The sequence below is a fragment of the Carassius gibelio genome, chromosome A7 (genome assembly GCF_023724105.1).
Source record: "Carassius gibelio isolate Cgi1373 ecotype wild population from Czech Republic chromosome A7, carGib1.2-hapl.c, whole genome shotgun sequence".
NCBI classification, from domain to species: domain Eukaryota; kingdom Metazoa; phylum Chordata; class Actinopteri; order Cypriniformes; family Cyprinidae; genus Carassius; species Carassius gibelio.
This window is the reverse complement of record NC_068377.1, coordinates 7,731,442-7,746,890: the sequence shown is the minus strand read 5'-3', so window position 1 is coordinate 7,746,890 and position 15,449 is coordinate 7,731,442. Positions and strand designations below refer to the sequence as shown.

Sequence of the window (15,449 nt, the reverse complement as noted above, 5' to 3'; positions counted from 1 at the left end):
TCACACACAAAAAAAAAACACTTAGAAGTGAGTAGCTGAAACTTCAACAAAAAAGGCACAGAGGGTGAAGATAAATTAACCTGCGTCAGTCAGGATGAGTCTATGGACTTCAATACTGACAATTCAGCAAACACTGATGTCCATATGAAATATGATGTCGCCGTCTACAACCAAATAATCTGCTTTTAATGAATAGGGTTCAGTGCTTACAGTGATCAGATTAATTCTGCCAGCGTTTTTTAAACCTGTAATAATCCCTGTAATCCCCAACAGTTTCACTGCCAAGTGCTTTAATCCTTAAGCCGTCAAGTGAGAAAAATAAGAAAGTAGCCGTGCAGATGTACAATTCGGTTCTGTCCATCACTCCAACTTTCATCTTTCACGTCTGTCCAAACAGGAACAAATAGAGGCTCTTGTTGAAAACAAGGATCTCTGTTTTGTGGATAAGGAACACATTTAGGCTATCCCAAAGGGTCAAAATAATCAAGAGTAGTGTGTTCAGCTGCGAGTGGTAAGAGATCCCATATTACTATTAGCATAAAATAACAGCCAGCACCACATGTGTACATCCTGTACATTGCTGCAAATCTCAGCAAATAATGAGTTATACACTAGAGGTAAATGGTGAATAATAATTACCTATGCAGATTGAAAAGGATGTAACGGTACTGAGGTGAGCAGTGCATGGTTAATGTGAGAACTGACCATAATATCCTGTCCACACTCGAAGGTGTACTCACATCCCTTTACAAAACAGAAAACTGATTAGGAGAAATCAGTCTGAAGAAAATACCACACCAACAACAACAAAAAAAGGACCATGCAATAATACGCTTTACAGAAATGTACTAAAAATAAACAAACACATTGGCACATGAACATAGTAGTAATCATGATTCAATACCATGGTGTTATCATTTGATACAATCACAGAAACACATTTCATTGAGTAAATCTGCCAGTAGATGGAGCTCTTCCAAGTGAATGTGACCAGAGCAGATCTGCAGACAGTGTAGCATTTTTCAGTTGCAGAAACAGATTTTTGTCACATTGCTTCTGACTTGGATGATTTTTCCATTTTATGTCAAGAAGAAGAAGAAGAAGAAGAAGAAGAAGAAGAAGATCCTTGCCATAAAATGTAATCTAATAATAATTTGGAGAATGCTGGCTACTAGCACTGAAACCGGTTACATTTTGATATAGTATTTGGAAGCCTATGATATAGTATGCCACTTGGCAAACGTTATATAGGACAAGTGTGTGAGTAGAGACGGTTGGCATAACAAAACATCCCCATGGGAATGTTTGGCACAGCGTCTCAGCAAACTTTAGTCTTTAAATAACTAATACTAATTTGTGGCATTGAATATATTGTTTGTTTTTACCCAAGAACATTTGAAACTAATTGGATGTGCTAATGTTTTTTTTTTTTTCACCAGAGATACTGATCAAATAATTAGTCTACATTATTTATTTAGTCAATTATTTTAAAGTAGGCTACTTTTTATATTTAAGTAGTTTAAAAACTACAGGCTATACAACATTGGTTTAAAAATCAGGTTGCCAGATGAAGGATCAGGTAGATCCTTTTGTGCTGTATTGATAAATTTAAACTAAAGCCTTAAATTGCTCAAAAGAGCATGGAAATGACTTCAAAGCCATCCCAGTCTTTTGGGGTGGCCACGTGAGATGAATCCAGATCACTTTTTTAATCCAGTTCCGGTTTTCCCAGGGTCCAAGAGTTCCTGCTGCTCTCTCTCTCTCTCTCTCTCTCTCTCTCTCGCTCTCTCTCTCTCTGAGATCAGTAAAAATATCTCCAATGGGCCGTACTGGCTCTCTCTCTCTCTCTCTCTCTCTCTCTTCACCTTTACACATTATGTCTGCACTGACGCCTCTCATTTCGCTCCTGTCCAGCTCGGCGTTGGTTTAATCTCGGAAATATGGATTGGCTTTGATTTTCCTCGGTCGCCTGTTGAAGTTTTAAAGCCCATTTCTCCGGCGGATCGTGCCTCTGCTCAGCGAGCTTCATGTTTCCTTCGGCAACTTTCGGAAGTTACTCGTTCCGGATGTGTTCACACTGTTGAACTGATCCCTGCGCGCGATCCGAAGGATTTTAAATACGGATTGTGTTCGAGGCTTTTCACACTACTTTTATTTGTGTTTAAAGTGATGGCGGAGCGGGGAGCCCGGCTGCTCCTCTCTCTTTTCTGCATCACGATCACAATTTCACATGCTGAAAAAGGTAAGACCGAGATTAAAGAGCAACTTTACTTTGCTCGACACGCCGTCTGTTGATGTGAAAGTGGCAACTGTGTGCACATTTATGAAAGCGCAGGAATGAGTATGTGTTACTAATATTTTAGACAACTAACACAAAATCGAGGATTTTATCATCGGACACTCTGTTCAGACAGCCTCATAAATCACACCATAGGCTACATGTGTAATAACGCTTTTTAAATGCAAAGGTGCGTGATCTAGATCGACACCTTCACATTTTCACCTGAATAATAAACCTAATTTCATTATTAATTAACGAGTCAACAAACCGGCCTCATGGAAAATAAGTAATTACATCTCGTTAATTATAGGTCAATAACCTCATGCATTTGTAAATCAGAGCTTCAGTGCTCTGTGAGATAATCCAAAAGTGGTTAATCCATGATATTTTTTGCACAGACGGCATCAGTGAAATAGAGTTTTTCTTCACTAAGCACTTGAAAGAAAAAAATAGAAATATGTGTTTTGGGAAGAAGATCTACCTGTTTCTTTTGGTGTCTGTACAGCTCTGAGTTGAAGAGTGAAAGTGAATTACTTGGCTCTTCTTGAAACCAAATATAAAGCATACCTGGGACAAAAACCATTGCTTACATATATAATAGTGTCTTAACACTGAAAAGACAGCACAGAGGCTGCATATATATCTGAAAAAGGTGCATTTATACAAACTTGTTAATGCTGTGTACTGGCGATGTAAATGCATTTGCACTGATTATATATTCTGAAAATTTACTTTGAAATCAGTTTTATAATTTGGAAGCTATGAATAAACTGATATTGTGAATAATTAAATTTATACTCAAGACACGACCATAGCAAACTTTAATATTCCATTTCATTTGCACAGAGCCAATGCAGCATCAGAAGCGCCTCTGATACAGAGACAGAGCTGGGTCAGAGCTACCACATTTTATTTAGTACTGTTTTATGTGCCATTGCATTACACTCTGGCACAGAACATGGAGCCATAACTCAGCTGTGTAAATATGCCTTTAGAAAGTGTGTATGTGATTTTTGCTTCAGAGCAAAGAAATTGAATCTGTCAAGTTTTTTGTTCGTTCAATCATAATATTTGTTCAAATTGAATAGGAAAATGCTCACATTTAATTTTTGTGATGCATCATTTAACACTTCCATTAGCATTGGGAACATGTTTCACTAGTTTGGATTGGTGTGCTTGATTATTAGGATCACGTCTGGTGAGAGCAGGCCGTAGTGGAGTTTGCGGCTGGGCTGTCTTGCGTGCAGAGGCTGATGAAAGCTGCTCTGCTGCATGAAAAGCAGTGTGCTCTGGTAAAAAATCAGTACAAAAGAGAGAAATGGGGGGCTGGGTGGAATGGGCAGACTCTGTCTGGAAAGTAATAAAACCAGGAGATTAAGGGGGGAACAGGGAGTTCCTTTGGGAGTTTTGATTGATTCCAGAGAATTGGACCTACATGTGGAGAGAGTTTCAAGTTACTAATTGTGGGGTCCACTTCTGAAAATATGTGTTTATTTGAAATATGGTTTTTAAGGTCCTGAAGCATGCATATGTGAATCTAAAGCATTTTTTTTTTTTGCAAGTTCAGGTGCTTACATCTTGCAGATAATGGCATTCCCACTTTTCATTGTATTGGAAAGGAAATGGGCATGTCTTCATGTGAGAGTTTTTTAAATTTATTTATAAAGGTGTCTGTGTGCATCCTTTTTGCATTCAATCTTATCTGCATGATCCTGCTGGGACAGAATTGTGTGCTGATGGCTTCCCTGCGGACAATGTAAACATCATGCTTAAACTCTATAAACACCCTCACAACCTTGTATGCAAGACTGCGATCTCCGAGTGCTGCAAGAGATCTGCTTCCTTCGCAGAGGCCTTCATTGCATTTCATAGCACAGACCTCAGCAGGACCTCAATGAAAGGACAGTGTGGTTCTAACAAAGGTCTTCTCTAATGCAGTCTCTATACCAGGTTTTTATTTTTTAAACATTTGGTATTTTAAATAAAATAATGCAATTGTTTGAGTGGATCATTAGAAAGCTTTACTTATTATATTATAACCTAGTGATGCACCAAACTTTTGGCAATCTGAAATATTCGGCCTAGAAAGCAAAGGTCTAAAAAGCATCCTTTTGGAGGGCCAAATCCATTAATTGAAGCCATAAAGTCTGTCATTGTCTATTTCATGTACACAGTTTGAATAAGCTACAACAGCTAAACATCTCAGCTGTGTGGACAAACTTATCAGTTAGAAAAAAATTACGCTAAAGATGACTCATTGCTGTAGAACTTTACTAACACAACAACACCATGAACAGCACAAGGAGTTAAATTTCCCAGTTTTAATTACGCAAACTTTTTTTGAACTTTTGGCCATCTGCTCACTGCAAACTTTAATTCTGGATTTTTATCAAAAAATAATTTTGAGACCTCACTATTTTCACTACATATATTACTAATTTACACACACACACGCACATATATATATTTATATTTATTTATTTTAGAAAAAAATATATATTTGACTTATTTTCAGAATGTGGAGAGATATATTTTTATCAAAGATAAATGGATGCCTTGGTAATATCAATGCAATAGCCTGTTTAGCCTTAAAGCTGTCCGTTGTTGTGCATTTATAATCATTATCCAAAGTTATTATTACTGTTGCAGCTGCATGTTTTCAGATGTCAAGGAACAAAGAGGATCAATATCACAGTAACAAATTAAGTATTGTCAGCAATTGAATCTCACTGGAAACAGGGTGTCACAATAAGCTCCAGCTGAGAGATCAGTGGGTCTTTGGCTAATTGCCTAATGTGCTAATGAAGGCATGATAGTAGCATGTAAAGTAATTATGATTGATAGATTTATTTGTTTATTGCACTTGCAGAAAAAGTGCTGGTTAATAATTTGACCTGATATTCGTCAACACATAATTTGGGTTTCTTTGTGAGGGAGCCAAACCCTTTCATTGTCTTTGTACTAAGCAACATGGGGGTGTGTTGGTATATTTGGGCAGCATACTAATTGCAATTTCATCTTACACGTTATGCAAAAATGATTTGCAAGAATGGATGACGTACTATGTTACTACACTAAAATGAGAAGGATAAAACCAGATCATCACTCTTTCTTGTTTTGTCATTAGACCAGAATGCGAAAATGACTTAAAATTGGATTGCAAATTGGCACATTTAGTTTTGATGACAGAGTGTAAGTTGTGGTTTTAAACATGCCATGTAGTGAGATCATATGGCAACAATTTGCCATTCTACAGTATGAAATGTTTAATGTTGCATGCTGTTTCACTTATTATTAAAAACAAAATAGTACAGGATATTCTGCACTGTGTATAATAAGTGGTACTTAGGCTCAAGTATTCCATTACAAACTTGCCTTTACTAGATTGGCTGTGTCAGAAGGCCTTAATGTCAAACTGTTCACAAGCATTTCTTTTTTTTTGTGGTCTCTAAATGGAGGTATGAATGGTTAGAACTGCTTGCGAAAATTTGAGACCATTTATTGAAATAGTAAGATTTCGCCGTATGAGATTATTGGAGCTATTTCTAAAGATCTAAGCCAACTCTGCTAAATTCTGCACTATTACCATCAGTAGTGTATCATTATGTTACTGAGAGCACTAATTTAGTTTACCATTTGAGAAAATGACCAGTCTATGCAAATGCACGAGGTAGTATACAGCTTTTGTTGTTGGAATTCCAGTGAAATGGTCATGCCTATGGAATGTTTAGTGGTCAACACCCTCATTTGGGATCTGAGTGGTTGCAGTTCCCAGTGGATCTCTCTTTGCAAAGGAATTCTTGCTGCCGTGTCTCTTGCCAGCCTCAGCAGCTGGAGAAGATTATTATGCGTGTGTGACTTGAATGCTTGTACTTGGTCAAGATAAGCAAAATCCAACTAGAGGTTCTGATAAGCCATTTGCAGTGACTTCCTATTGGTATGATTGTGTTCAACCTTTCAAATCCAGTCTTTGGTTAATATTAAACTGGATTTTATTAGCTCCAATTATGAGTAGCAGCTCAGTATATATTTATTAGAAAAGACAAGCAACAATGTATTGCTTTGCTCATACATGGGGTTACAGATTTAAACAAACCTCTTTAAACGTAACGCATCCTGCATCAGTTGTTTTGCAGATGCATATCATAATCCAGTCTTGGTATTGGAAACTGGAAAGTTTTGCCTTTTGTGTTTTTGAAAAGTTTCGCATACACACAACAATATTGTCAAAATGATCCCTGTTCACACAGATCCGAGAAAATAACCAAAAATGTTGTATTATGCATGCCATGCCAGTAGTCGGGGATGTCACTTTGTTAAGAAATACTACGTGCCTGCACATAATACGTAATATGCATATGTATGATATCACCCTTTTCACAAATTTGCATTTTTGTAGTTAACATGGAGACTTTAACCTTTGAAACCTGCAAAATTTTGCATTTTCAGGCCCCAAACATGCTATTGTCAGGTTAGTGAATGGCCCAAACACATACGTTTTGTTTTTAGTTGAAAACGGTGTTACAGTACATAAACGCCCCCTTATAGACACTTGATGATCAAACATTAAGCGACCCAGAACACCCAAGTAACCATTAAGCAACACTGTCATGGTAAGTTTTGCATTAGCAAATACATGAGCACTCAATTGTGGGAAACCATATTTCCATGTGCAAAACTGGTCTGTTCACTGCTCATTCCAAATAAAACCCATTTATTGCTGACCCATTTAGTTTAGAATGTTTAACTTTCGTTCTCCTTTCCGACAATGCATGGGCAGCTTGGTTCCTATGCTGGTAGTTGAGCTGTCATGAAAATGGGGTCTGCTTTCTTTATGTCCTGTTTTGTAGCATTTTACATAATCGCGAAAATCTGAAAGGACCAGTCATTACAGTCTCCACACACCTGCTGAATATGCTGACAAGCAAACTTGTGCTGTACTTCCCATCATTAGGTTCCGTGTTCTCAGCAGTAAATGTTGTAATGTGAGTAATGACAGCATGAACTGATATCTGTGCCAAGCGTCCCGGCAGACTAAAGCTGTGAAATCATTGAAGGTGATTGCAGCACCCTGTTGTAGTTGCACATTGCTTGAATGCTAAAGACGGGCACTGTGGGGGCCTTTCTCACACGGCTCTGCAAAAAGGCCTCAGTGTGGCAGAGAGCTGTAGTCTGTAGATGTATCACTGAAGATGGATTGTGAATGAGCTTGATATCAGTGCCAGTCCGCCAGAACTCAGCTTGTTGCTTTTGGCAGCTCAAGACATGCTTAAGATCTTCTCAATGTGCCATACTGAGGTTGGCTTTTGGTTTATCGCAAAGGTCCGGAAAGGGCTCGTCATACCTGCCTGCTTGAAAACAAACACTCCTTCCTTTGCTTAACCAAGGAAGTGTGGAAAATGGAATGCTAGGACTCGAAATTTAAACAGTGCAGTATCTGCATATTTTATTTTATTTTGTATTAGTTACCAGTATTTTCCAGCTAAATTACAACAGTGTTATGGTGAAAATACCGTTTGGGTGGTTTCTAGGTTTTTCTTAATTGCATTTTATAACTTGTAGATGGTCTTGCAGCTGCAGTGCTTGCAAAATGAGATATGAAGAATTTCTTCCCAATGGTTAGGAGCAGCGGGAATGATGGAAACCAGCTGCTCTGGGTCCCTGACCTCAAGAATCGACCTCTGACCCTATGATGGATAAAAGCAGCTAGAGAGAAAACACCCAGGAGAAGCAGATAAAGCCAGAAAAGCACCTGCAGAGTAGGCCTGACATTCCAGCACTGGACCCTTGGACACGTGACACATGATCCCACCGAGTGTGTTCGTATGGGAGGGGGCATCATTACAGGGAGGCCAGCTGTTACTATATGCCTAATGAGCTGTTTTATGGAAAATTCTTGATGAACACATATTTGACCAACTACATTTGGAATAAGTACACCCATGTGGAACCAGCACCTACAAAAATCCACAGAAAGCCCCACAGTTTTCCAGAGAACAGTCTTTTCACAAAAGGTTTATCTGATGTAACACCCCCCCCCCCCCCCAATCCAACTTTTCATTTATGATTCAAAAGTGATTTTCTTTTGAAAAGTCCTGAACACACAGAGTGCACTAGTCACTTTCAGCTACTATTAAGAGTAGGGATACTCCAATTGATTGGCCACAGGTCGATATCGGCCGATAATCACATTTCATGACTTGATCGGTACTCACTGTTTGGTAAATCTCGCGAACCAATCGCATTTTGAAGACGTCTAAGCCTGACCACGTACATGATGTGTGGGACATAAATGATTTTGAGCCACAGTCACATCATTGCCAGTGTGAAAATGCTATGACGTTTAGAGAAACAATTAGCTTTTTGTCATGTATGTTTTGCATGATGATATGTGACACACACATGGAGAATTTAATTCTACATATACATTTATGAGATGTGACACATGCACAATTTAAATTCTATATATACATTTATGAGACCCTTTTATCCAAAGCAACTTACAGTGCATTCAGGCTATACATTTTTTAATCAGTATGTTTGTTCCCTATGAATCGAACCCACAACCTTTTGCACTGCTAACGCAATGCTCCACCACTTATGAATGGATGGTTAATTTTTAAGTGATGTTAGAGCTGATCTGCACCTCACTGCACACATCTGCGGCGTGTTATGTCTCCATGGGAACTGGAGTTGATTGTTAATCGTGCGGCCGCGGCATGTTTCTGAAGCGGCTCTCTGCTGCTTGGCTAAAAATTGTCTTTTGTGATTTGGCACAGCATGGAGGACGAAACAAAACCTTGTCTAAGCCATAAGGGATAACAGTAACATAACATGCTGATCGTGGGATGCTTTTAAATTAACTATCTTTGGCCATATTAGCCTATGCTAATAACAAACGCATAACTTCTTTCAAACTTTATCTGGAATGTCACCATTTCTGTCACTGCAACTTCCTAATTATGTTAACAAAACCACACACACACACACATCAGGCAAACAACATGAAAGATGAAATGAAAATGACATCGAAAATTTTCTAAAGAACACCCACGCCTCATTTTGATTTTTAAACATGCGGTACGTGCCCATGTTTATTCAACAAAGCCTTTTGGAGAATTGGTAAGTTTTTGATATTGTGGCGAGCGCCACAAATAAATATATGGGAAACCTATCCCTCAGCACAACCACCTAAGCCCAACTTCCGTCTAGTCATCACCTTAACTTTTTGTAGCCGGTGCCATAGCCAGACTGATAAACACAGACCGGAAGATAACTTCGGGACAGGTGTGTGCGCTCGATAATACGTCTATAAAGCTTGAAGCATCAGAATCGGCATCGCTTTCGGCTGACCATCATGACAAGAAATCGGTACTCCGTATCAGCCGCAAAAATCCTGATCAGAGCATCCCTAATTAAGAGTCTAGTACTCTGAGCAGTTTAACACATTTAACCATTTAAATTCATTCTGCAGAATTCTTTATGCAAATTGCACGTGGACCTCGAAATAAGCAAACCATGCAAATGTGTCCCTTTTCACTCGGGTGAATGAAAATTAGGCAAATTTGCTGGGAGACGATCAGGATTTAATATTTGACTATTGTAAGGAAGGCTTTTTTTCTGAAGCACAGGGAAAACCTCCTGTGATTTTTCTTATCAAAGGTAAACAAATAATATTTTTCTTGTTTCTGTTGTCCCTGTTGTCCCTAAGGTTTAATATCGTTAATTGGGCAATTTTGGAAGAGATGGCTTTTGCCCGTGATTTTCAGTAGTGGTTTCGGGCCCATTATGCTCATCAAAAAGCAATTACAGGAAGCTACTATTGAGTGATCTTTTTTACGTATGGTAATTATACAAAATTCTACATTTGTCATTTCTCACCTCTAGACACTTACACAATTGCCCCACTTCTTCGGAATTATGCAGAATCATGTACACAATAATTTGATTATTGGATAATTAGCAGTTGCAATCAGATGATAATCGCAGTCATTACCCTTTACATCTTTTTGGGGCAAAATAGATGCTCAGGGTTTTTTTACTATACATGTTGAGCTAGTAAGATGGTTTCACTGAGGAATTCCCAAAAGATAATAAACGTTTTCACTAAACGGTGAACCAGTCCGACCCAACCACACCAGCCTACTTCAGAGTCTTACTGCCGCTGCATGCATTCGCAGCATGGCTGGGCCAGTAATTCACGGTCATGGTGATGTTGCACATTGCTTGCGGAAAAGAGGGGGGTCAGGGGTTCAATTGCTCCCCCTGGGTAAAGCCTTAGATACATAGTTACTGTACAGCTCCCCCACGCTGACTACAATGGTAATTAATTTCTAATGAGGGTTGGACCACTTGCTTGTGCCTGCCTGCATTGAGCCCACAGGCTCCAGACATATTCTACTGTGCCCCATTTATTTAAAGAGTGTGTAATATTCTCCAGTTGGGCAAAAGTTCCATTCTGCTTTATGATGTCGACTTTCACTTTTTTTATTTTTATTAGATCGCTATGTAGCGATATGAAAAAGATTTGTCTTTTCAGTTTTATGTGTGATTAAATGAAGTTTTTCACACTCAGTTAACCCAACCCGGTTCATTTAATGCTCTTAGTGGAAGCACATTTTCAGTGCATTCAGTCACTTTTTAATTAAAGTGGGTGACTTGTATATTGTGGTTTTGGGTCAGTGCTGAAGCGGCTTGTATTGATAAAATTTCCTGAGAGGAAACTGTTCTGTGAAATACAGGAAGCCATTAGGAAGTCTGGGACTCACATCTATCTGCAGCCAGTAAACCGTGTCCAGCTCCTTGTGTAAGCAGTATGAGCTGTAGTGCTTATGAAGATAATTTTGTTGTGAAATCAACAACAAAACCCACAGAAAAAAACACAGCATGCTGATTTCAGGCAGCCAGTGTCACAAATAATTAAAGTCTTCTCTGAGAAAAAACTGAATTTTTATTTAGAGTAGCTTTGATGTTTTTGAGTTTTGGCTGTTTAAAGGTGCTTTTCATTAGTAATATAGTTGCTAAGGTGCTCTAAATAGTTGTTTTTGCATTATTATGCAATTTGACCTAGTTGTACTGAATAGTTGCTAGTAGTGACGCAACAGCCAAAAATATTTGGCCGAAACAGCAGACAAAAATAGCTTTGGAGAACCTAAAGCATTGATTGAAAGTTGCTGAGGAACTGTACTATGATTGTTTCTTAGGTATTAAGTTTAAGTTTGGTTTTCGGCCAAATTAATACTTCGGTTTCAGTAAAAAGTTAATTTCGGTGTATCAATAGATGCTAGAGCGTTACTGATTGGTTTCCTATTTGACCAAGACACAAGTTTTCTGTGAAGATATCTTTTTGCCCGACAAGCATACGTATAAGTCCAGTTGCTCAGAAAAGCAGCAACAAAAACAAGACGCAGCTTGAAGTTTCAAGATTCTGTTTTTGACTGATGTCCAGTTTACCCTTTAGAGAACCAACAGCCTTGTTTTATTTTAAGTGTACTGGGATCAGTGATCTTCAGAATGAGATTTACCTAATATAAACCTTCGAGCATTTCTTATGCTTTGTTGTGCACAAATTGATTCTGGTTCCTTGACGAGCTCTGGAACTCATTCATATTGTTATTGAACCCTAGTAACTGAATTACTCAAGGTAAACCTTTCCTAATATAATTTCAAGCTTTGTCGTCCATTTTCAACTGGCGAGTTTTTTCCTCTAATGAACAAGTAAATGAGACCATTAAAGTTGTATGTTTCTGGTGAATGGCAAATACAAAAAAAATTATGTTCTCCACTTGCACATTGGATTTCTTCACCAGAAATGTTATACAGAGCATTGATCACCCATGAAATCAAATATCGCCAAACATTACTCGAGAATCTCAGTGGAAAATTGGATAGTAGTTAAGTGGTTATGGAGCTGTGCTGTATTGGGCCCCTGAGAACCTCTGCAATGCCTCGCTACGGCTATCCTGTTGTGCACTGCTCCTATTTGAATTTCAATCAGCCCTTGATATGTTGTTATGTGAAGGCATGGGGGATGGAGGTGAGGTGTTATATGTGGCGTGACCAACGGAGTCTCATTTGAGGCTCATTTGTGTCTGCTCTCATCCCAGGGGACACATGCTGTAAACTGCTAGCCGCTGGGTGTGCAAACACTATTTTTACTGATGTCTCCAGCTAGCTTGTGCTGATCTCAGGCTGGAGGTGGTACAATCAATATCAACCCCCTCCCTACCTCCTTCTCTGTTGTGTATCACTTCATCATGTGCTGTCACATCTACCACACCTTAGTTTGTTATATTGAATTAAATGTGCTGTGGTTGCAGCATTGCTCCTTTAGCCCATGTCATTCACTCCACGGGGTTCAAGACCATAATTGTCTCCAGGACTCCATTAATCAGCCATATGTTTTATGGGTATTTACCATAATGTGTGATTGAATTATTCTGCTTGTGACACTGTGTGTTTCTTACAAATGTATTGCATGCTGGGAAATGCTAATTCTTCAGTGCCTCTACCTTTCCATATGGTGCTGTCTCTGCGGTGCTACCAAATGAGCAGTTTTTGAAATTAGATCGTAGACGACATTTAAGGAGGACAAAAAGGACAAAGCTTGCAAGATGAACAACAAATAATTCATGTTTTTTAGGTACCATTTCCACCGAATGTCACATTTGATCCATTTCCCCTCACAGCCAACTTCCATTAAAAATGGATGCTAGTTTATTCCCCATCTGAGTCCTGCAGGGCACAAATTCCACATCCCAGCCCCCCACATTACTCAATTGTGGTTCCCATCATTGACTATCCTGGTTTGGTTCAGGCTGAGCTTATACATCATATCCCACTCTGACTAACTCCTATTGTTGGTTTAGCCAAGTGCATTAGGAGGTGTCTGCTTTGTTGGGTTACAAAGCCAACTGCCACGAGATGACATTTTAATAGAAATGCTGCTCTCTTTTGTTGAGGTCACATTGGACAATGCTTTAGAGGATGCATGAGTTTTATGAGATTTATGGCTAGTTTAGAGTTGAAGAGGAAAGCTGCGAGACATGCATGCCAAGTGTATGATGTAAGAAACTGGCCAGGCTTACTCCCACTGCCACAGTAAATGAAGAAAGTGATGAATCAATGAAGAAAAATTAAAGCATGCCTCACAGTGGTCTGATTCAGAACTCCGAATCCTGGAGGAAAATTGAGGTCATTCTAGTTTAAGAGGGTCAGGCTGGTATTTGGAAAATGATTGCTGGATTGTTGCAAGTCTGAGATGGTCTATCAGATCTATAGCTTAAAGGAATATTCTGGGTTCAATACAAGTTTAGTTTAAGTTTTGTGGCATAATGCTAATTACCACAAAAATACATATGCTTTCTTTAAAAAAACAAAAATTGAGGTTACGCTGGATCATTTACAATACAAGCTTATTATAAAAAGGTAATACTTAACAATAAGGTCACATTAACATCAACTAACAATGAGTTGTTAATCAGTGTATTAGTTACAGTATTTATTGATCTTTGTTAATGTTAGTTAATGAAATTATGACTGTTCATTGTTAGTTCATGTTAGCTCAGGTCCATTATTTATATTAGCAGATGCAACTTTTGATTTTGATAACATATTAGTAAATGTTTAAATTAACATTAACTGAGAACTAATTTTCATCGTTAGTTTATGTTAACATTAGGGATGTAACGATTCACTCAACTCACGATTCTATTCATGATTTTGATTTCACAATTCAGTTTAAGACAAATTATGAATTAAATGTGTTCTTTTATTATTGCTTGGACAAAATGCTGTACATTTCTTTCTTAAATTGAAATATAACTATAATAATACACTAATATAGCACTTGCATATTATTGCTCACTTGTTGGTTTTGATTGCTTCTATTGCGTTCATTTTCAGCGTTTATTTGCGCATCTTCTCAGTTAACAATTGCTCTGTGTTAGGGGTGGGCGATATCTCGATATTTAAAATATATCAAGATATTTTTTAAACACGATATGGATTTTGCCACATCGTATATATCGATATATTGTTTATATGTAATTCTGATTCCGCCACTTTGCTGTGCTCGCCCCCGCTCGCTCGCCCCCCGCCTCTTTGCTTTTGTCCCCCCTCCCCTCGCGTGTAGAGAACTAGTCAAAAAAAAAAAAAAGGACAACTGGTTCCATTAATATTGAGATACTTCGGTTTTAAGGCATTGGGCGAACAGCAGGCAGATGTCTACTTTAGGGCCCTTTGATTTCCGCGATGCAGAAAACGTGGACGGAATCGCGGAATCCAGTCATAAAAACGGAATTTACAGTTTAACGCGGAATGTCACAGAATTTGTCAAATTTTGAATGAATTAAAAGTAGGTCATGCACTTACATCAAATCGCGATATGGACTAATATCTGCAAATATTAACCCGGAAAAGTCTATTTAAATATGAATCCTGCATGTTCTGCGTGTCTGTGTTAATGAATGGCGCAGAAGCGCATCTTCATTCATTAAACATACGGAAGCGTGCGTGACACTTGCGCTGATTTCAGCGTCTTTCCTCTAACTAAATAAATATGAGAACATCTCCAGAACTGCACTGAGAGTCACTTCATGAGCATCTGACAGTTTGATTTGAGTAAAACTAGCTCATATCACATCATAGACTGCAGTATCACATACACAGAACTGTAAAATAAAAGTATTTGCTAGAAATCTATTACTATTTTTCAGCAGAATGTACGTAGCCCACTACTACTACTATTAAAATGAAACGAACATAATTTTTAAAGGAATAATCACACAACATTTCTTCCATGTTTTATTTTTAATAGTAAATCCCCTTTGTTTACCAAAAAAAAAAATAAAGTTTGCTTAATTTTAAATAATGAAAAGATAAATTACATGAATGTTTTATGCCTTCGTTTGATAACCAGAAAAATGTAAATACACAGAATTTCTGAAGGGAAAAAAACATTTCACATAAGGCTATTTTAAGATTTTAAGAGATTGTTTTTTTTATGCATATAAATAATTACACATGCTAAAACACAGAATTAGGTAACAATAAAACATATGGTGAAGAAAAAAAATAAAACGTTTCATAGGGCCCTAAACATTTAATATTTGGCATATTTGTTTTTGCAGTAGTTTTTGGGGGGTTATTTTTCCTATAAAGATATCGA

The 15,449-nt window shown here is 38.1% G+C and overlaps 1 protein-coding gene across 15 annotated transcripts in view; it reads left to right on the top strand.

The window, feature by feature from the left end:
* The first annotated feature begins 1,710 nt into the window (after positions 1-1,710).
* The window catches only part of LOC128016545 (neogenin), a 150,111-nt gene continuing 136,372 nt past the window's right edge, over positions 1,711-15,449 (top strand). For 8 of the 15 annotated variants that reach the window (XM_052601137.1, XM_052601135.1, XM_052601134.1 and 5 more), the window contains exon 1: positions 1,808-2,242. In XM_052601137.1, coding sequence (XP_052457097.1) covers positions 2,170-2,242 — 73 coding nt within the window. In that variant the 5' untranslated portion in view covers positions 1,808-2,169. Of the gene's footprint in view, positions 2,243-15,449 lie in introns of all 15 variants that reach the window. The other 7 variants (XM_052601141.1, XM_052601138.1, XM_052601140.1 and 4 more) reach the window with 5 other exon arrangements.